Source organism: Rutidosis leptorrhynchoides, chromosome 10 (genome assembly GCF_046630445.1).
Source record: "Rutidosis leptorrhynchoides isolate AG116_Rl617_1_P2 chromosome 10, CSIRO_AGI_Rlap_v1, whole genome shotgun sequence".
Taxonomy (NCBI): Eukaryota; Viridiplantae; Streptophyta; class Magnoliopsida; order Asterales; family Asteraceae; genus Rutidosis; species Rutidosis leptorrhynchoides.
The window spans coordinates 24,154,878-24,177,694 of NC_092342.1; the positions used below are offsets into that span (position 1 = coordinate 24,154,878).

General features: G+C 32.8%; 1 protein-coding gene across 1 annotated transcript; it reads left to right on the forward strand.

Annotated features, from left to right (window-relative positions):
* Positions 1 to 15,496: 15,496 nt before the first annotated feature.
* LOC139873608 (uncharacterized) lies at positions 15,497 to 17,978 on the forward strand. The gene is made up of 4 exons (XM_071861545.1): positions 15,497 to 15,708; positions 16,246 to 16,334; positions 16,419 to 17,331; positions 17,785 to 17,978. The coding sequence occupies exons 1-4, from the start codon at positions 15,610 to 15,612 to the stop codon at positions 17,866 to 17,868; spliced, it is 1,185 nt and encodes a 394-aa protein (XP_071717646.1). The 5' UTR covers positions 15,497 to 15,609; the 3' UTR covers positions 17,869 to 17,978.
* Positions 17,979 to 22,817: the final 4,839 nt, after the last annotated feature.

The following is a 22,817-nucleotide window of genomic DNA, read 5'->3' on the forward strand; positions in this document are numbered from 1 at the left end:
TATATATATATATATATATATATATATATATATATATATATATATATATATATATATATATATATATATATAAGTAGTATTTTTATTATTATAAAAAGAGGGTTTTCACCGTTTAATGACCAATTTGTCGATTTTATGTCTTAAGTCACAATTAAAACCTAATGTAAAATATTAAATATACAAATGACTTAATTTAAATCGTAAAGTAAATGACGATAAATAAAAATGCGATAAAATAAAAGTACAATAATTAAAAGTGCAATAATTTAAAGTACGATAAATAAAATGACGATAAATAAAAATGCGATGAGATATAAATTAAGAGAATTATGCTTATTTAAACTTCCGTAATCATGATGTTTGACGTGTTGATTTTAATTTATTACCATGGGTTAATTGTCCTTTGTCCTGGATTATTCGATATGTCCATATGATTTTGTCCATAATAGTCCATCAGTCATAATTATAAAGTGCGAGAGTCTTCGTCAAATTATCCTTATACCCGAAGTCAAATATTCCAACTAATTGGGGATTCGAACTGTAACAAGGTCTTAATACTTTGTTTAATGAATACACCAGGTTATCGACTGCGTGTAATCCAAGGTTTTACTACTTTGTTAATAATTACACCAATTACCCTTGAATGTAATCCACCCCTGTTTTAATGAGTCCATTAACTATTAATCCATTCCCGTGTCCGGTAAAATGAACAATAATTTGTATTTATAAATATCCCGCCCACCGTACCCGATTAAGCGTATGTGGTTATATATAGATACGTCAAATTGTAACCTTTATATTAAATTAACGAGGTATCATTTAGTTAATATAAAGCCCATTAATAGCCCATAGTCTAATTTCCACAAGTGTCGTTCTTTTGTCCAAACTCCAATTATGATACAAAGCCCAATTACCCAATCTTAATATTTAGCCCAACATCACGATTACTTCGGCTTAAATAAGCATAATAATAACCTAGCTACGAGACATTAATTTAAAAAGGTTGAACATAACTTACAATGAGTATTAATCGCGTAGTGTTACACGGACAGAATTTTGACTTACAAACTTACAACATTCGCTACCATTACCTTATTATTATTAATCTTAAATTAAAATTAAAATTATAATTATAAATATATATATATATTTGAGAGATAGAGAGTAGATTGAATTATATTGTGTAAAAATTCGTCGACCAAACGTTGCAATTTATAGGACTTGGCCATGTACAGTGCTCCATGCGATCGCATGGATTTTGAAATGTCCCGTTCTTATTGATTAAAAACGTTCCATATTAATTGATTTCGTTGCGAGGTTTTGACCTCTATATGAGACGTTTTTCAAAGACTGCATTCATTTTTAAAACAAACCATAACCTTTATTTCATAAACAAAGGTTTAAAAAGCTTTACGTAGATTATCAAATAATGATAATCTAAAATATCCTGTTTACACACGACCATTACATAATGGTTTACAATACAAATATGTTACATCGAAATCAGTTTCTTGAATGCAGTTTTTACACAATATCATACAAACATGGACTCCAAATCTTGTCCTTATTTTAGTATGCAACAGCGGAAGCTCTTAGTATTCACCTGAGAATAAACATGCTTTAAACGTCAACAAAAATGTTGGTGAGTTATAGGTTTAACCTATATGTATCAAATCGTAACAATAGACTACAAGATTTCATATTTCAATACACATCCCATACATAGAGATAAAAATCATTCATATGGTGAACACCTGGTAACCGACATTAACAAGATGCATATATATAAGAATATCCCCATCATTCCGGGACACCCTTCGGATATGATATAAATTTCGAAGTACTAAAGCATCCGGTACTTTGGATGGGGTTTGTTAGGCCCAATAGATCTATCTTTAGGATTCGCGTCAATTAGGGTGTCTGTTCCCTAATTCTTAGATTACCAGACTTAATAAAAAGGGGCATATTCGATTTCGATAATTCAACCATAGAATGTAGTTTCACGTACTTGTGTCTATTTTGTAAATCATTTATAAAACCTGCATGTATTCTCATTCCAAAAATATTAGATTTTAAAAGTGGGACTATAACTCACTTTCACAGATTTTTACTTCGTCGGGAAGTAAGACTTGGCCACTGGTTGATTCACGAACCTATAACAATATATACATATATATCAAAGTATGTTTAAAATATATTTACAACACTTTTAATATATTTTGATGTTTTAAGTTTATTAAGTCAGCTGTCCTCGTTAGTAACCTGCAACTAGTTATCCACAGTTAGATGTACAGAAATAAATCGATAAATATTATCTTGAATCAATCCACGACCCAGTGTATACGTATCTCAGTATTGATCACAACTCAAACTATATATATTTTGGAATCAACCTCAACCCTGTATAGCTAACTCCAACATTCACATATAGAGTGTCTATGGTTGTTCCGAAATATATATAGATGTGTCGACATGATAGGTCGAAATATTGTATACGTGTCTATGGTATCTCAAGATTACATAATATACAATACAAGTTGATTAAGTTATGGTTGGAATAGATTTGTTACCAATTTTCAAGTAGCTAAAATGAGAAAAATTATCCAATCTTGTTTTACCCATAACTTCTTCATTTTAAATCCGTTTTGAGTGAATCAAATTGCTATGGTTTCATATTGAACTCTATTTTATGAATCTAAACAGAAAAAGTATAGGTTTATAGTCTGAAAAATAAGTTACAAGTCGTTTTTGTAAAGGTAGTCATTTCAGTCGAAAGAACGACGTCTAGATGACCATTTTAGAAAACATACTTCCACTTTGAGTTTAACCATAATTTTTGGATATAGTTTCATGTTCATAATAAAAATCATTTTCTCAGAATAACAACTTTTAAATCAAAGTTTAAATCATAGTTTTTAATTAACTAACCCAAAACAGCCCGCGGTGTTACTACGATGGCGTAAATCCGGTTTTACGGTGTTTTTCGTGTTTCCAGGTTTAGAATTAACTAAACTATGTTCTAGTGATTACGAGTTTAAACCTTCGAATAAGATAGTTTTATATATATGAATCGAATGATGTTATGAACATCATTACTACCTCAAGTTTAGTAGGTAAACCTACTGGAAGTGACAAGAAATGATCTAGCTTCAAAGGATCTTGGATGGCTTGAAAGTTCTTGAAGTAGGATCATGACACAAAAACAAGTTCAAGTATGATTTTTACTCGAATTAAGATAGTTTATAGTTATAGAAATTGAATCAAAGTTTGAATATGAATATTACCTTGAATAAGAAAGATAACCTACTGTATATAACAAAGGTTTCTTGATCTTAGATGATTACTTGGAATGGATTAGAAAGCTTGGAAGTAAATTAGTAAACTTGAAGGGATTTTTGAAGTGTTCTTGAAGTGTTCTTCCTATGATGATTATAGCTTGATTCTTGAAGTGATTTTTGATGAAGATGATGATTAACTACTGGAAAAATACGTTCATAATAGTGTGGGTGTGTTGAGAGAGAATTAGAAAGAGAATTGGAAGTGAAATGGAGTGAATGATGAGTGGTAATTGGTGAGTGGTGAGTGGGGTTAAAAGAAGTTCTAGTTAGTTGACTAGCTCATGGTAGAAGTTAAAATTGATTAGTCATACATGACATAATCAAGAGTGGAATCCCATGCTAGTTCCTATTGGTATATATGTCACGACCCGGAAAATTTCGACTAATTTTAAACCAAATTCTTGATACGATGTAATATTCTTGACACGATAAGAGAAATCTGTAACGTTGAGTCTCAAAATTTTGAAAACTATGTTCATATATTCAAATTACCCTTTGACTATTTTTGACGATTGATTTTACTCCCTAAAAGTCCGAAATAAATAAATACATTTACTGTAAAAATTTGAGATTCTTCTGAAAGACTTCTATCTGCCACTGATTAACGACGGAGAACGAAATTTAGTCCGTCAAAGAAATAGTAAACCAATAATACATGGCTGCTACTTTTAAAGAATACTATTAGTTACTATTACTAGTGCACGATTATTGAATTCTAATTACTATTAATAATACTGTGTTTATGATTTACTTTATATTAAAATATACATACATATAATGATACTTATATATATAACAACCACACTTAATACTAATTTTATCTCACAAGCTTACGATTCATGAATGGAACTACAATATGCAAAAATGACATTTTAGACAAAAACAAAGAAATTTAATTATGAAGTTTGAAAAATGGCTACCTACTATCTAATCTAATCTCTACTCTTACTGTCTACTAACTTGTCGTTCTCCATAAATTGCTTTCCACTCGACCAAGTGCTCTTCATAATATGTATTGGTACAAGTTGGCTAATAATTCAAATGGGCTCAATGCAAGGCCTACAATTATTGGCAACTATTTTCCATCTATTGAATTTGTAAATGTTTAGTGTGTTATTCAGATTAATCTTTTGAAAACAACTTATGCGACTTTCATTCCATTCATAGTGCTTTAATATTAATTTTTAGTATTAAATAGTAATTTGGTTTGACAAGTTTGAGATAAATCTAAGCCAATTTGACTCAGTTTTAGTTATGGATAAAAATTTCAACTTGATTTTTTTAAACTAGTACGATCATTATTATAATTCTAAGGTTATCACACATTGTTATATTTTAATGGGACGGGGGTTAGTAACTAATTTTAAAAACTTTAAGTGTATTAAAAATATAATCATCTTTTATTTATATGAACTATAAATTTTATATATTTTGAGTGGTCAGTTTTCTTTAAACAAACGTATAAAGTGTTTTAGACATGGGTACACTTTTTACGATTAGTTTCTCTGCTATCATGACAAAAATAAATATTTTGATGTTATCTTAAAATATAAACTTTTATATGATTTTTTTTATATCATTAATTATTGGTACGGAGTATAAAATACCAGTTCATGAAAACACGGGTTAAAAAGAAAAACAAAAAAATCACGGATCATGGAATTAAGTGGCGTGTTTAAAAAAAAAAAAAAAAAAAAAAACAAAGTTGGAAAGAGACTTGAATGTTGTTTGCACTTGAGAGATTTTCCTATATATTTCACTTCTATCATTTGATCAAACATATCACATACTACGTATTATTTATATGATTATTTATTATTATTATTATTATTATTATTATTATTATGATACAAATATACATAAAATACTACGACGGAGTGCTGCTCGAGTGATCTAAAACGAGTTTTCTAAACTGGTTTTCGAGTAGGACAGGGCTAAGGAAATTATGGGTTATTGCTTTGGAGGTTATGGGTATGGTTCAGGGGTATGCTCGTGAAGTCAAACTAGCATTTATCATCTCCGTTGCGTCTACTTACTTTCCTGCAATATTGAATCTCAATACTGATACGTTCGTGAATCCGAGGCCAACCTTGCACTTGTTCAATGACGTCATATGTATTTTTTTACTACGAAATACAGTATTGTGAGTTTCATTTGCTCCCTTTTTAATTGCTTTTGCAATATATATTTTTGGGCTGAGAATACATGCGCTGCTTTTATAAATATTTACGAAATAGACACAAGTACTTAAAAATATATTCTACGTTGAGTTGTACCACTGGCATACTTCCCTGTAGCTTGGTAACTACTATTTACATGAGTATTGTAAACGCGAATCCTGTTGATAGATCTATCGGGCCTGACAACCCCAACCGGACTGGACGACCAGTATTCAACGGTTGCACAGTACTTCGTTTCGGTGACTACACTTGGTACGGTGTAGTGAGATTTCATAATAAAGGGAATATGCGACGTGTTTAAATGTTAAGTATGGTTACCAAGTGCTCAACCACTTAGAATGCTTTACATACACTTGCGAGTGTATTATGTTTATGATTATGAAATCTTGTGGTCTATTGAAAATTTGAAATGATTGTTATGATAAACCTATGAACTCACCAACCTTTTGGTTGACACTTTAAAGCATGTTTATTCTCAGGTACGAATTAAGTCTTCCGCTGTGCATTTGCTCAATTTAAGGACATTACTTGGAGTCGATCATCGCAATGGAACTAAATGTTGATGACTTCGTCCAGGTGGATAAGGACGGGTCGTTACAGGTGGTATCAGAGCGTTGGTCCTAGCGAACCAGGTCTTGCATTAGTGTGTCTAACTGATAGTTGTTAGGATGCATTAGCGAGTCTGGACTTCGACCTTAGCTGCATATTATAAGTATTGTATATCATTCCTAGTGGAAAATTTCCTGCTAATCATTCCTAAGTCTAGACATGCCTTACTGCCTTTATTGCATAGATAGTGTATAGACAAATTTATATCTTAGCATATCTATTATGGTAAACTTTGCCTGATATCTTCCGTAAATTTCTCCGTAATTTAAGGGATCCTGGTACTATATATATCTAGGCATATTATGCATTGAGAATACCATCCAACTATCATTTGCTGTCACTAAGCTTTTCATACCAAAAATCTTTTCTGTGATCGCGTACGATGGCCTCTACGAATCAACCAAGTTCTTCTGACTCCGAAGATAGCGTGACGGGAGCGCACCAACCGACCAACTACCGTGATTTCTTTAGAAAGTGGGGATGGGTTCGCGAAATACTTACCCTATGGAGAAATGAAGAAGGTACTCCATATCACAAGCCGAACTTACCACCTAACGTCGGAGTGCTCGACCCGCTCACCGGCGAACCTGTTCGAAACACCGTTTATACCCTTTTTGCAAGAATTTTTCGTCTTGAGGCTACCATTAATGGAACTAGAGAAGATATCCGACCTCTACCTCACACTGATAACCAACCAGGGTTAGTAGAAGAAGTTAAAAAACTACGAGCTCGGGTGTTAACTTTTGAGAGCACGGTACACAATTTGCAAGCACTAGCAGTATCATCAACACCAGTAACATCACCAGCCTCAGCACCAACAGCACTAGTACCACCAAGAACAACATCCGCGTCACCAGCTTCAACATTTCATTCTGTAACTCGAGTATAATCATCGTTCTACATGACGTTCTACATCATTTATCTTAGTTCGACATAGTGATTATGTAATCTCTAATGTTTTAGAGATTATGTATTCTAGTTCTAACGGTAAATCAAATGAGATTAATGTCATATTAACTCATAAAATCCATGATTGCATCTGAAGAAAATATATATGTATATATGTTTTCATAAAGATTGTAATTAAAAATTCTTTAGTACAAAGTGTTAATTGTGAAAATATTTTAACGGGTAGGTAATACCCGAGGAATATTCAGATTTCACATTAATAAGTTACAATGTACATTCTTCGAAGCTGATTTAACAGTCGTTTACTATCCTACTTACATCCACCGATATACGTATCCGTTCACCGCAGAACAACCATTTTCATTCAATTTCATATTTGGATTTTGACCTATCAGAATCCAACAAGTGGCATAATGAAGAAAACATTGGACAAAATAAAATTTGTTAGAAACAAACGAATTAACTAATTGAAATTTTGTTAAGAATCCACGCTAACTGTTCCAGCTAACTGTTCCTAGCTAACTGATTACATTTTATTTATCGCAATTTAATTATCGCAATTTTATTTATCGTCATTTAATTTCTGTTATTTACTTTACGCATTTAATTTATCGTCATTTAATTTCTGTTATTTATTTTACGCACTTTAAATATCGGGACACGTATACAAGGTTTTGACATATCATATCGATGCATCTATATATATTATTTAGAATAACCATAGACACTCTATATGCAGTAATGCGGGAGTTAGCTATACAGGGTTGAAGTTGATTCTCAAATAATATATATATACTTTGAGTTGTGATCGAGTCTGAGACATGTATACGGGTCACGAAACGTATTAATTAATTCGAATATTATATATTAAACTATATATGAATTATTGGACTGTTAACTATGGACTATCGACTGTGGACTAATAATATTGGACAATTAAAATGAATTAAAATATTGATTATAACATATGAAACTAAACATTTCTTCAAGCTTGCCACTTGATTATATCTTAAACCACATTCATATCTTGACGATTACAATCTGCGTTCAAACCTTTCACGATTCTTGAAAACACCTCGATCGAGAGGATGAACCAGCCGCACTTCATCTATGGAAGAAAAGATTGATGCATATAGTTATACACCTGAAAAACCCTCGGAAACTGAGTAAACGTTTAACATGTAGCTGTACTAATTACTTTAGTGTTATTATTACCCAAAATGATGTGGTAATCCCTATCAAAGTAGCAAATTTTATCACAGCTCCAGCAAGTCAACTCCGACTTTTCATTCGAAATAACCTTATTATAACCTTGATATATATGTGTACTCTTTATTGTTACTGGAGAATCTTTTATATTCCACTATATTACCATCAGCGTTTAATCATCTAAAAATACAATTCTCCTGAAACCACCTCAGTTTGATAACCGATGACCCAGACCCGTTAACTTTGAAAATGCTGACAAAGTAGCATGTTGTAGATGGTCTTAATGGCCAATAGTTGATGATAAAGAAGGAAGTGTTAGGAACGCTCGATAGAAAATTTGGTACTGAAAATCAGATTGAGCACACCGTGAAGGAAACAAAGAACAAATACAAGTACCAAACCCTATATTCAAAGAATCCAGGTAATTCTGGATCCGATGAAATCTTTAGAGAATATCTTGCTCCAAAGTCATGTTAAAATCTTGCGGAAAATCTTTCTTCTTTCACCTTCGAACTTAGAAATTTCAAAATATCATCATAAATATCTTCGATATTTCTGAGGATATTTACATAAATATTCTTATCCGAAATTATCTACGTCTTCGTGTTTCCAGTATCCCATTATATTGGAAACTCCGGTAAAATCCAAGTATAAATTATGAATGAATTGTGGATAAGTGTTGGGAACTGAAGCATGAGTTAGTATAATATAATGCGCTTGGCTAACGTGATTATATTACAGTAAATCATGCTGAGTTTCTAATGAAATGTGATGATGGTTCACAGTAGATTATACCATCATCATGTGTCATATTACATAACTCTTTCATTCTACATAACCTCTGAACTTATCAAGAATAATATATTCTTGATAATTCTATCTTCAGTAATTTTGATAAATTTGAAAATCAAATCGTGCTATCACGTTCCTTCTTGCCTAGAACATTATAATCATTCGAACTTCTATATTTACGAATTCTGGACCATTATTCGCTTGACTTGAAGTCGGGAAGAGAAAACAAAAGCATAGAGCTTCGAAATATAAGGGAGAATATAAAGCCCGATAACAACACATAAATTACAAACCGTGTATGTCAATGTTTATCGCAACATAAAGACACGGGAGAATTAAAAACAATATAACCCCAAAGGCGAAGTAGAAGAAAGTAGATTCCTCTGGTGGAAGTTGAAAAAGGAGAATGAATGTTGTGATAATAAGGATGAGGACAACGATCAGAACTGGATTAAGCATTTTCACAATTGTTTGAAAGTATGGATCGAGAAGAAAGAATTGAAGTGGTGAAAATAATGGAACGAAAGAAGTCCATTTATAGTGAAAATACTAGACAAAGAAATCAAGACAGATTTCCGCATTTAATTAGAGAGATCCTAATTTCCTTATTCGCCGAAGAGGCAAATCTTTTAGATTTTAAAGATTTTCTTTAATCCCTTAAATTCCGAAAATTCAACCCTGACTCTGTCAAAAGTTAAGATGAATCTTTACTTTCCTATTTCACTATTTAGTAATAGCTCCATTCGTACTCTTCGAGTAATCGAATAATCTTATCCATATTACTCAACAGTAATAAAAACACTAGTTATCAACTCATATGAATCATGAAAACATACTTATTGTCAACCATGACCATCCCAATCAAATTTCAGGACGAAATTTATTTAACGGGTAGGTACTGTCACGACCCGGAAAATTTCGACTAATTTTAAACCAAATTCTCGATACGATGTAATATTCTTGACACGATAAGAGAAATCTGTAACGTTGAGTCTCAAAATTTTGGAAACTATGTTCATATATTCAAATTACCCTTTGACTATTTTTGACGATTGATTTTACTCCCTAAAAGTCCGAAATAAATAAATACATTTACTGTAAAAATTTGAGATTCTTCTAAAAGACTTCTATCCGCCACTGATTAACGACGGAGAACGAAATTTAGTCCGTCAAAGAAATAGTAAACCAATAATACATGGCTGCTACTTTTAAAGAATACTATTAGTTACTATTACTAGTGCACGATTATCGAATTCTAATTACTATTAATAATACTGTGTTTATGATTTACTTTATATTAAAATATACATACATATAATGATACTTATATATATAACAACCACACTTAATACTAATTTTATCTCACAAGCTTACGATTCATGAATGGAACTACAATATGCAAAAATGACATTTTAGACAAAAACAAAGAAATTTAATTATGAAGTTTGAAAAATGGCTACCTACTATCTAATCTAATCTCTACTCTTACTGTCTACTAACTTGTCGTTCTCCATAAATTGCTTTCCACTCGACCAAGTGCTCTTCATAATATGTATTGGTACAAGTTGGCTAATAATTCAAATGGGCTCAATGCAAGGCCTACAATTATTGGCAACTATTTTCCATCTATTGAATTTGTAAATGTTTAGTGTGTTATTCAGATTAATCTTTTGAAAACAACTTATGCGACTTTCATTCCATTCATAGTGTTTTAATATTAATTTTTAGTATTAAATAGTAATTTGGTTTGACAAGTTTGAGATAAATCTAAGCCAATTTGACTCAGTTTTAGTTATGGATAAAAATTTCAACTTGATTTTTTTAAACTAGTACGATCATTATTATAATTCTAAGGTTATCACACATTGTTATATTTTAATGGGACGGGGGTTAGTAACTAATTTTAAAAACTTTAAGTGTATTAAAAATATAATCATCTTTTATTTATATGAACTATAAGTTTTATATATTTTGAGTGGTCAGTTTTCTTTAAACAAACGTATAAAGTGTTTTAGACATGGGTACACTTTTTACGATTAGTTTCTCTGCTATCATGACAAAAATAAATATTTTGATGTTATCTTAAAATATAAACTTTTATATGATTTTTTTTATATCATTAATTATTGGTACGGAGTATAAAATACCAGTTCATGAAAACACGGGTTAAAAAGAAAAACAAAAAAATCACGAATCATGGAATTAAGTGGCGTGTTTAAAAAAAAAAAAAAAAAAAACAAAGTTGGAAAGAGACTTGAATGTTGTTTGCACTTGAGAAATTTTCCTATACATTTCACTTCTATCATTTGATCAAACATATCACATACTACGTATTATTTATATGATTATTTATTATTATTATTATTATTATTATTATTATTATTATTATTATTATTATTATTATTATTATGATACAAATATACATAAAATACTACGACGGAGTGCTGCTCGAGTGATCTAAAACGAGTTTTCTAAACTGGTTTTCGAGTAGGACAGGGCTAAGGAAATTATGGGTTATTGCTTTGGAGGTTATGGGTATGGTTCAGGGGTATGCTCGTGAAGTCAAACTAGCATTTATCATCTCCGTTGCGTCTACTTACTTTCCTGCAATATTGAATCTCAATACTGATACGTTCGTGAATCCGAGGCCAACCTTGCACTTGTTCAATGACGTCATATGTATTTTTTTACTACGAAATACAGTATTGTGAGTTTCATTTGCTCCCTTTTTAATTGCTTTTGCAATATATATTTTTGGGCTGAGAATACATGCGCTGCTTTTATAAATATTTACGAAATAGACACAAGTACTTAAAAATATATTCTACGTTGAGTTGTACCACTGGCATACTTCCCTGTAGCTTGGTAACTACTATTTACATGAGTATTGTAAACGCGAATCCTGTTGATAGATCTATCGGGCCTGACAACCCCAACCGGACTGGACGACCAGTATTCAACGGTTGCACAGTACTTCGTTTCGGTGACTACACTTGGTACGGTGTAGTGAGATTTCATAATAAAGGGAATATGCGACGTGTTTAAATGTTAAGTATGGTTACCAAGTGCTCAACCACTTAGAATGCTTTACATACACTTGCGAGTGTATTATGTTTATGATTATGAAATCTTGTGGTCTATTGAAAATTTGAAATGATTGTTATGATAAACCTATGAACTCACAAACCTTTTGGTTGACACTTTAAAGCATGTTTATTCTCAGGTACGAATTAAGTCTTCCGCTGTGCATTTGCTCAATTTAAGGACATTACTTGGAGTCGATCATCGCAATGGAACCAAATGTTGATGACTTCGTCCAGGTGGATAAGGACGGGTCGTTACAATATACTCATAGTAAGTACGTTTTGAAGCTGTGTATAATACGGGTAAGAATACAACTAGAATTCTTGATGAAAGAAAAGAATGGAAAAGTAACTGTAACCATTTTCGTTAAGTATGAGTGTTTTGATATATGTCTTGAAGTCTTCCAAAAGTATTTTAATACATCTAAATACACTACATGTATATACATTTTAACTGAGTCGTTAAGTCATCGTTAGTCGTTACATGTAAGTGTTGTTTTGAAACCTTTAAGTTAACGATCTCAATTAATGTTGTTAACCCATTGTTTATTATATCTAATGAGATGTTAAATTATTATATTATCATGATATTATGATATATTAATATATCTTAATATGATATATATACATTTAAATGTCGTTACAACGATAATCGTTACATATATGTCTCGTTTCGAAATCCTTAAGTTAGTAGTCTTGTTTATATGTATATAACTCATTGTTAATATACTTATGGAGATACTTACTTATCATAATCTCATGTTAACCATATGTATATCCATATATATATCGTCATGTCGTTTTTACAAGTTTTAACGTTCGTGAATCGCCGGTCAACTTGGGTGGTCAATTGTCTATATGAAACATATTTCAATTAATCAAGTCTTAACAAGTTTGATTGCTTAACATGTTGGAAACATTTAATCATGTAAATATCAATCTCAATTAATATATATAAACATGGAAAAGTTCGGGTCACTACAGATTTAAGGCCTCCAGGCCATGCGATCGCATGGCCTCCTTTTCCTGGTCACATATGATTCCAAAACGTGGGATGCTCGTATTTAAATATTATATAATATAATATATATAATTTTATATAATTATATATATATATATTATATTATATAATTGTTCATCGTTGACTTGTAATTTTAGGCCCGTTGCGTCGCGCGTTGATAGTTGGTTCATGTCCCGGTTCCGGATTTTCGAACGTCCTTGCGTACTATTTAATATCTTGTACTTTGCGTTTTGCAGCTCGTACTCTTGTAACTTTTAGACGTTTCTCATCAATAAATTGAACCACTTTGATTGTACTTTGTACTTTTTAGCGTTTTGGTCATTTGCGTCTTCAAATCGTCGAATATGTCTTTTGTCTTCACCTTTTAATATTTAAACGAATATCACTTGTAAATAGAACAATTGCAACTAAAAGCTTGTCTTTCTTGAAGGATAATGCTATGAAATATGTGTTCGTTTTTAGCATTATCATATGCAAATAATCCTATGCCCATGTGTTTTCATTAAGAAAACAACAATCGGATATGTGATTATATTTGTTTATGTTGATGATCTTAACATCATAAGGACAAATAAAGAGATCCATAAACTATTCAACTTCTAAAAGAAAGAAATTAAAATAAAAGATCTCGGAAAAACCAAGTATTGCCTTGGTTTACAAATTGAGCATATGCCTGATGGTTTACTTGTACATCAAACAACATATACTGAAAAGATTTTGTAACGTTTCAATATGGACAAGGAAAAACCATTAAGTACTCCTATGGTTGTTAGATCACTCAATGTTGAAGCTGATCCATTTCGTCCATGTGAAGATCGTGAAAATATCCTGGGACCAGAAGTACCATATCTTAGTGCAATTGGAGCTCTTATGTATCTTACAAATTGTACAAGACCTGACATTTTTTTTGCAATTAATTTATTGGCAAAGTTCAGCTCAGCTCATACCAAAAGACACTGGAATGAGATCAAACACATATTTCGATACCTTCGAGGAACTACTAATTTAGGATTATTTTATTCTAACAAATCAAAACAAGATTTGGTTGGTTATGCAGATGCAGGTTATTTATCTGATCTACATAAAGCTAAATCTCAAAATGGATATGTATTCCTAAATGGAGGTACTGCAATATCATGGCGTTCTAAAAAACAAACACTTGTTGCAACATCATCAAATCATGCCGAAGTGATTGCATTACATGAAGCTACTCGGGAATGTTTTTGGTCGAGATCAATGACACAACTCAGTACTGATTCTTGTAGACTAGAACGCGATAAAAATCTAACAATTATGTATGAAGATAATGCAGCTTGCATAGTACAAATGAAAGAAGATTATCAAAAGTGACAGAACAAAACATAAATGCAGACAAGATGCTAAAGCCATAGACGGTCTTAGCGGTCATAAGTTTGATGGGAAAGAACGATATGTAGGTAAAGCTTAGAAAAAGACTGAAAGGGAATAAGAATTGAAACAACGTTGAGCTAACCATGAAGGAGACTGTAGACAAATCACACGGGCTAAACTTGTACGTAAAAGATTTAGATGATACAGTTTCAGATGAAAACCTCATATTCTTCTCATATACTCAAGATCTCATAAAGGTCAACTAGATTGAAATGAGATACGTTCAATCAACAACTCTGCTGATCTTTATACCAAAGCATTGTCAACTGCTATTTTCAGAACACACGTTCACAATATTGGCATGAGTCAAGTTCAAAAGATGTGACGACTCAACTATGTCTACTTGAGGGAGAGTCAACCTTATACTGCACTCTTTTTACCTTAGCTAAAGTTTTTATCCCATTGGGTTTTTCTTTAGCAAGGTTTTTAATGAGCCAGTATTAGTTGCTCTTTTAATAAAATTGTAATCCAAGGGGGAGTGTTGTAATATTAAAGTCAATATTGGATGACTTTATTTTATATTATTATTACTGTTTCACCTAATCATCCAGTAGTATAAATAAGCAATTGGGTTGTAAGGATCGATATGAATTACTTCAATAAATATTTCATATTCCTTTCTTCTCTAAATATTAGTAGTAGTCTATAGTCAATAATCAAGTCAATAAAAGTAGTTATAAACTCCTAAATTATAACAATATTCATTTAATTTTAAATTTAACATTTAATTAATTTAACAAGAAGGCAACTTTAAAATTACAGCCTGGTATTAACAGGCGCCACCCAAACCATACCATCACCAACCCACTCATCCCATGCCCCAACGGTCACTTCCCCCTTTTAATTTCTTTTTTGAAATTGACATAAACCCTAATTACATTTCAGTTACACTATCATTAATCATATCTTCACTTTTTATTACAAACATTCGACCGTTTTATTTGCTCCCCTCTATTTTCTCCTGATAATAATGAGAATGGTGTAGCAAATTCAAATTACTTCAAGAGGAATAATCATAATCAATCAAGAACACTGAATTTAATTCTTTTAATAAAAAAATGGGTTGTTTTCTTGCTTGTTTTGGTTCTTCAAAAGATCGTAAAAATCATCGAAGAATTAAACAACAGAAATACAAAGTCATCCCAAGAGATCATCAAGTAAGTATTTTTGATTTTGAGTTGCAATTTTTCTTGTTTTGAATTATTAATGTTTAATTCTTGAATTTATTAGCTACCGTACAGTATTTACTTCATGTAATAATTTTATTTACATACATATATGTTTTTCTGGGTTTTGATTTGTGAATAAATAAAAACAAAATTGTGATGAGAAAGGCTGAAAATTTGTATAAAAATTGGAGCTTTTTTACTTATATAAAGATTAAAGATATAAAGACAACGAAACCGAATTCGAGTAGAATTTCAGAGACGTGTGTGTTTCGAAATGAAAATTTTGAATTCAAGAATCGAGTTTAGATATTCGAATTTTATCATGGACCCAATTCTAGTAATACACCTTAGTCTGGTCTTATATGATCTATTGCCTTTTTTTTATTATCGGAATTCGGCTAAAACGTTGATGTAATTGATAGTGATTAGTACTGTTTAAGGTAAAAGAAGCTGATGTAAACAGTATTATGCACCCCTCACTTTTGATCTGAAACTTGTGTTTATTCATGGATTTGAATTTTTCAGATTCCGAAATGTCCAAACGTTGTGCAAGTCGATTTACCTTTGGTGGTACAAAACGTCAAAGAGGTCTCCAATTCAATATCAGAATTAAGGTAACACATGTTATTCGTTTTTGAGTTCAAAGTTTGCGTTTTTGCTTAAACCCTTTATAAAATTTAAGTACTTTTGTGTTGTAGACCCAAGAATGAGGAGCCATTAGGAGTAAGTACCAGGAAAAAAGTGACGTTTAATGCGAATGTGACAACGTATGAGCATATTGAAGTGTATGACAGTACTGAATCTTTATTAGAAAAGAACGAAAAAGGCGAAACATTTCCCAAATCGGGTCAGACCCATTCCGATTCTGGTTCTCAGGATAATTCGGATGTCGTTAGTGTTGGATCCTATCCACCAAATTATCGGTACGGAAATTGTCTTGAAAATGACGATGAAGTTGCAGATTATGAGGATGAAATTGATGACTGTTTAGATGATGAAGAAGAAGAAGAAGATTATGATGTTGATGATGATGATGATGTCGATGATGACAGAATCATATGTGAAGAGGTATGGTGCGAATCAATTCCCGTTCCATCAACAGAATCAAGAACCGAATCAACTTCAGTTGAAAAAGTCAAAGTCAACACCTGTAACGCACGCGATAGAAGCACGTATATCGACCCAGTGTTGAATCCTGTTGAGAATATTTCACAATGGAAAGCGATAAAATCGAAGCCAACAAACATCAACCAACAAAAGGAAAATTATTTCTTGAATTTAAATCCACCCGCACCGAAAAATCAGAACCAAGAACTAGCAGTTGATGCAAGTCTTTCAAATTGGTTGGGTTCAAGTACACCAAATAACAAGAATGAAAGTTCTTTAAAGTACATTGAAGATAGACCAGTATTAGGGGCGTTGACCGAAGATGGGTCGGACCAGTTTTCCGGGTCGTCTTGTACACCGAGGAAGTCAGCGGGTCGAAGCCCTGATGATATGCCTATAATTGGCAGTGTTGGAAGTTATTGGAGTAATACGAGTTCTGCAAAATCTTTGAACTCGACTTCATCGTATAAAGGCATACCAAATACCACCAGCAAGTACAGAGAGGTAATATACTACTAATATTTATGAATTGATTGTCTTTGTTTGAGTGGCCCTTGTTCTGTGTTTTCATAGAGGTGGCAATTTCGCCCCATTTACTTATGCACGGGTCGATTTAGAATAAACTGGTAACAACAAAAGAGGTTAGGAGTTGCAAAATTTTAATGCATGAACCCTTCTAAATTATAGCTTTTTAAACGTTAGAATGTTATCCAACCCGCCCAAATTTCCACTTATGGTTTGTAGTGTAGTCCCGATAGGTGGATATGCGGTTTCCAGGAAGGCAGTATAGTATCATAACAATTTATTCAAAGTTATACACTGCAATAACAAATCTAAATTAACTCATCTTATTTCTGTAAACCATAAAAAACAATTTTAAATGGTTCTCCAATGAACTACATGGTTATGGTTATGTGTTTTGGGTACTAATGATTTTAGTAATATTTGGTTGTACAGGATAAGAAGGTGACGTGGCACAATACACCGTTTGAAACAAGATTGGAGAAAGCTTTGAATAAAGGTGCTGCTGAGGCTTCTTAATTAGTACCTGTGTATTTTTATACTTGATATGTTTCTTCTTCTTCATGAGATACCATTTGGATTGGCTGATTATTTTGATGTGTGCCCATCTTCTTTTTGCACAGTTTATTTGGTTGCTTTGTTGTAACTCTCGATTTGGTTTATTGTAATTTATTACTGGTTTGTGGTGGTTATAAATATATAAAGATTGGGTCATTTTGTTCATGTATATACATTCTCAATGCAACCCGTGTGTTTAGATCTGAATTACCCAAATCCTAGTTGTCTCAGCCATTTGAACAGGCACATTTTGACCCGTTATTGACGACCCATTTTTCCATTTCTTCAAAGAGCACAAATCAGGTACATATTTACACCAGACCAAGCAAAGTTTAGGTGCCGATTTGGCAAATAACGAAGGTTAATACTTCTATCTAGCTACTTTTGTTTCTAAAATACAACAAAACTGCATTATAAATATCACTAACTTGGCATTCTAAACTAACAAAGTTTTAATAGTTGAAAAGCAAGATTTTTTTTTTTTTTTTTTTTGTGGAGAAAATACCGAAGACTTGTATAAAAATAGATAACGTTTTCGAAAAGAAAACGAAATCAACAAAAGATACAAAAGATGACCCCGGTGAGACTCGAACCTAGAAAGCGGCTAACAACGAACTGTCTATACCGAGCCTCACAAACCTAAAACGAAACATAAAAGTATAAAACCACTATAATAAGCTAACAACAAACAAACGATCCATGAAACCAAAGTGCACTACGAAAATAACATGAAGCCGAAGGAAACGAAATCAGATATCCTTGATGAAAACGCTGAATTCTTCCATTTCAGCGCCTTTAACCAATTTTTTCCTACGATTTTGTTGATGAGTGTTTTTAACCGGAACACGGGAGATCTCACTAGAATTAATTAGGTTAACCAGAAAAGCAAGTGATGCATGATGATGTTACATGCATTACTGCATGTTACGTTTCTTAAGATGATTCAGTTGATGACTCGTTGAATTTAGCATGTTTCGAGGGCTGTGATTCTGTGGGGTCCACTTCTAAAGCTTGAGCAGATGGTGATCCGTGTGGTTCTATTTTGGATTTCGGTGTAGAGGTTGAAACTTCATTGGTGACATCATCGTCTGATTTGTCGTGGGTTGATGATGAGGCTCGGATATGGTCGATTCCAAACTTGCATTGTTTCTCGATAATCATCTGGAGGTATTTTCCTTGTTCTTCAATTCTCAACTGCAAGCTTTTCCAAATCTGCAAAAAAAAATATTGCATATATCATTATTCTCTGTGTTTTCAAATTCTTGTATTGAAGTGGCAAAATGGGCGAGTCTGAAATGTTGGGTTATGTGTCAAAATGGGTAACATTTTAGACCATTTGTTAGGGGTCTTGATCAGTGTGTGGTTATGGCTGATTAAATACCACTGGATAACTCGAAGCTTAGGAAATTCCTGGTTAAACACAAGATCTTGGTTTCTTCGGTTTGTAAAGTGGGTTTGTTCGGTTGCATAGTTCAATGCCAAGACGAGGCGTGTTTGGAAAGGCTGCTAGGTACGTCGGGTGATTTGGAATTCCTTTTAACTGCCTCTCTAGCGGTCAAAGCTAGAAGTTTCTTTAGGTTTCATGCTAATGGTGTGCCTGCCGCTGCTGTTAAACACCTCACATATCGTGCTCACTATTCGGAGATTGATGTAGCTCTTGAGGGTCTTGGATTTGAAAACAAACAGAGAAAGTTAAACGAGATCTGCGTTGTGGATACGGGTCATGTTACTATTCCGGTTAGTTACAGGGAGAATGCTTTGCAAAGTGAGGAGTCGTCGGTTACGCTTGTGGTTGGTAAGAGTGCGTTCCGTGTTTTGTGTGTTTGTTCGAATAGTTCTTGTAATGGTGTTTGCAGAGCTGGGCTAATCACAATAAGAATTTACGGGTTCATGTGAGAAGTTTTCGTTGGTAAAAGGATGTGCAAAGAAGGTAAACAAGGGTAAGGGGGTGCCTCTCTTCGGTTACCTGATCACGAAGATGACTTACATTTTGGCATTGCGGTTCAAGGATTATTTGATGCGGAACCGGTTGCCGATCAAATGGAGGGAGGGGGGGGGGGGGGGGGGGGGGGGGGGGGGGGTAAGCTTGGTTCTTCCAAGGATTTAGCAAGACAAGGTTTGATCCCTCCATCTTCGGAAACTCTTGTCGGTGACGCTTCGGGAAACGCGTTGACTTATTCCTTCAACACGGTCATTTCCAATGTGGTTGATGATTCGGGTCCAAGTCGACTTCCAAATTCTCTAAGGGAAAGTCGGTGGTTGAGTAATCTAGTTGTTGAATAGGGGGATCGTTAGCTGAATAGGGGGATCGTTAGCTGATGATCTATATATTTTGTATCTTTTCGTTGGATTCGGCTTTTAGTGATAGTTAGCAGTCCTTGATCCTTTCCGCTTATTGATCCGCTTTTAGTGATTGTTTAGTGTGGTTTGGTTAGTTTTAGTATCTCAGTCCTTGATCCTTTCCGCTTATTGCTTGTATTTCCGGTTAGTTTTTGTCTCTTTTCTAGAAAAGAACTCGTTTAATAGTTTTCGTTTTTTACTAAAAAAGAAAAAAAAACAATGACATGGATAATGATTGTGTGTTATCCATTAGTCATTCATGACCCGTGATGCTACTAGTCAATCTCACGCAGTCATTGCTATATATTGTTGTATATTATGCATTATTATCTATATTATGTCATATTTAGTTGGTCCAATTTGTTTGAGAAAAGTTACCATGGTTGATAGTAAATCTGTTATTCAGTTGTGATGAGGAGAACAAGCTAATATGACGTCAATACAACAATCTTTGATAAAAGAAAATTATACGATAGTTATAAGTGTTCTTAGTCTTTCTAATAAATTATTAGTTAATTATCGACTATGTCACTTCCCGGTTCCCATTACCAACTCAAATTCTACACATGTCACTACAAATTGTATTAATCAATCATTATTGATTGGGTTAAGTCTATTAAATAGCTTTATACTTTTATTTTTTTTCTAGTATATAGCATATATACTCAGAAAATTTATCAGTGTAGGTCACATACTTGCAAAAAATGTTCTAATGCAGGATATTGGTGACCGGTTACCCGCGCGTGCAGTCTCTGAAGCTAACGGACGTTAACATTTAGGCATTTTTAGGACACGATTTCTTCATGAAAGTTGTTCTAATTCCATCACCCAACACTCGTGAATTAAAATCAAGACCTGAAAATTCGAGAAACAATCCAAATGAATTGTTGACCAAAATCTCATAAACTTTGACTTTTCGATCTGCTGTTCAGAGATGAATTTTAACACGATCTGATGCAACACGAAGCTTAAAAGAGTAATCAGGAACCAAAGAGCCAATGGCTTGGCGGTATCGAGGTCACCCTTACAACCTTGAGGTTGAGGGTTCGAGTCCTGCTTAGGACAATTCGTGGTGTATATATTCGAGTTAGATTTATATGGGTGTGTGAATTTGCCTTTCAAAAAAAAAAAAAGAGTAATCAGGAACCTGAAACTCTAATCAATTCGATCTATGAATGCTTCTTGTTGAAGTGTGTTAGCCCCCGAGACTGCACACGTCACCAATAGCCTATATTGGAACACATTTTGAAAATATGTGACGTACACTGAAATTTTCTAGATATATATTCAACATTGGAACAAAAATAAAACTATAAAACTGTTATTAGAAGCGCAGACAAATATATACTCGTATATTGTTACTTTGGGATTATTTGCAACAAAAAAAGTACTATATATCATTCCAAGTTACTGACTTATTGCGATCATTTGCAACTTGTTCAATTATTCTAGAAGAAAACAAAAATAAATAGATAATAAATGAATATGTTGAATCAAAGATAATAATCATGATAATATAAAAAAAAAAATGCAACCATCATCATTGACTAATTATACCCCATAAAGAATTCATCACTAGAACTCAAATCTATCTATAAAAAAAAAATCACAACCAACATGATATGTTAAATTGATTTTCAATTGGTTTTAATTAAGACAAAATTTCATCGTTGGTCTCTAAATTTTGTATCAAACAAAGTATGTGACCTTTTTCTTTATTTATATCTTCGTTCTTGACCTAAAACTAGTAAATTAATTGACGGTTGACCCTGTACTTAACAGGAATTAATTTTATCCCATTAAGTGTCACCACGTGAACATCACGTGAGGGTAGTTTAGTCCATTCCACAACAAAAAAAACAAGAACCATTGACTCAACATCACACCTACCTGCACCTCACCTTCTTAAGTTTAAAATCCAAATCAAAAACCTATAATCCAAATTAACAAAGCTTAAGGTATGAAAAAAGAACCATTGACTCAACACCACACCCACCTAGAGTTTCTTGTTAAAAATTTCGAATAAATATTTATGTGACAAATAAATGACATTGCCATGTTACCAATTTTCTATAGCAACAAGGTCGTTCAGTTTTTGTTGAATACTGACATCTTATTTATAGTCAGCACTATAATTTTTTTTATAATAGATTAGTATTTTACCTTAAGCTTATGGGAAAGATTACCTTAAGCTTCTGGGAAAGAATGTGCAGCATTGAAACAACAACAACAACAACAACAAAACTCAATGCCACATAAGTGGTGTAAATCCTTCTCCTATCCAAGAATAAAGACAAGTCATCCCTCTCAACTCGACGGATAGAGAGATTGCTTCCGAGTGAACCTCCGGCCAATAAATAGGAAAAAGTTTTAAAAAAAATTAAATTAAATTAAAAATAAAACTGAGACGCCATGAAAATGGTAAAATAAATTAAATTAGGCTCTAAGAGTCAGTCAAGTCGCCAATAAATCGACGCTTGCTGTCGACTCAATAAATCGACTCAATGTACAGCATTGAAACTTACATACAAAACAAGTCAAATTGATACAAGTCATACAACATTATAAGA

Excerpts from the sequence above, each read along its gene's own strand:
- LOC139873608 (XM_071861545.1), top strand. The coding sequence starts at position 15,610 with ATGGGTTGTTTTCTTGCTTGTTTTGGTTCTTCAAAAGATCGTAAAAAT. Across the intron at positions 15,709-16,245 it reads TCATCCCAAGAGATCATCAA|ATTCCGAAATGTCCAAACGT; the intron begins GTAAGTATTTTT and ends TGAATTTTTCAG. Across the intron at positions 16,335-16,418 it reads AATTCAATATCAGAATTAAG|ACCCAAGAATGAGGAGCCAT; the intron begins GTAACACATGTT and ends TTTGTGTTGTAG.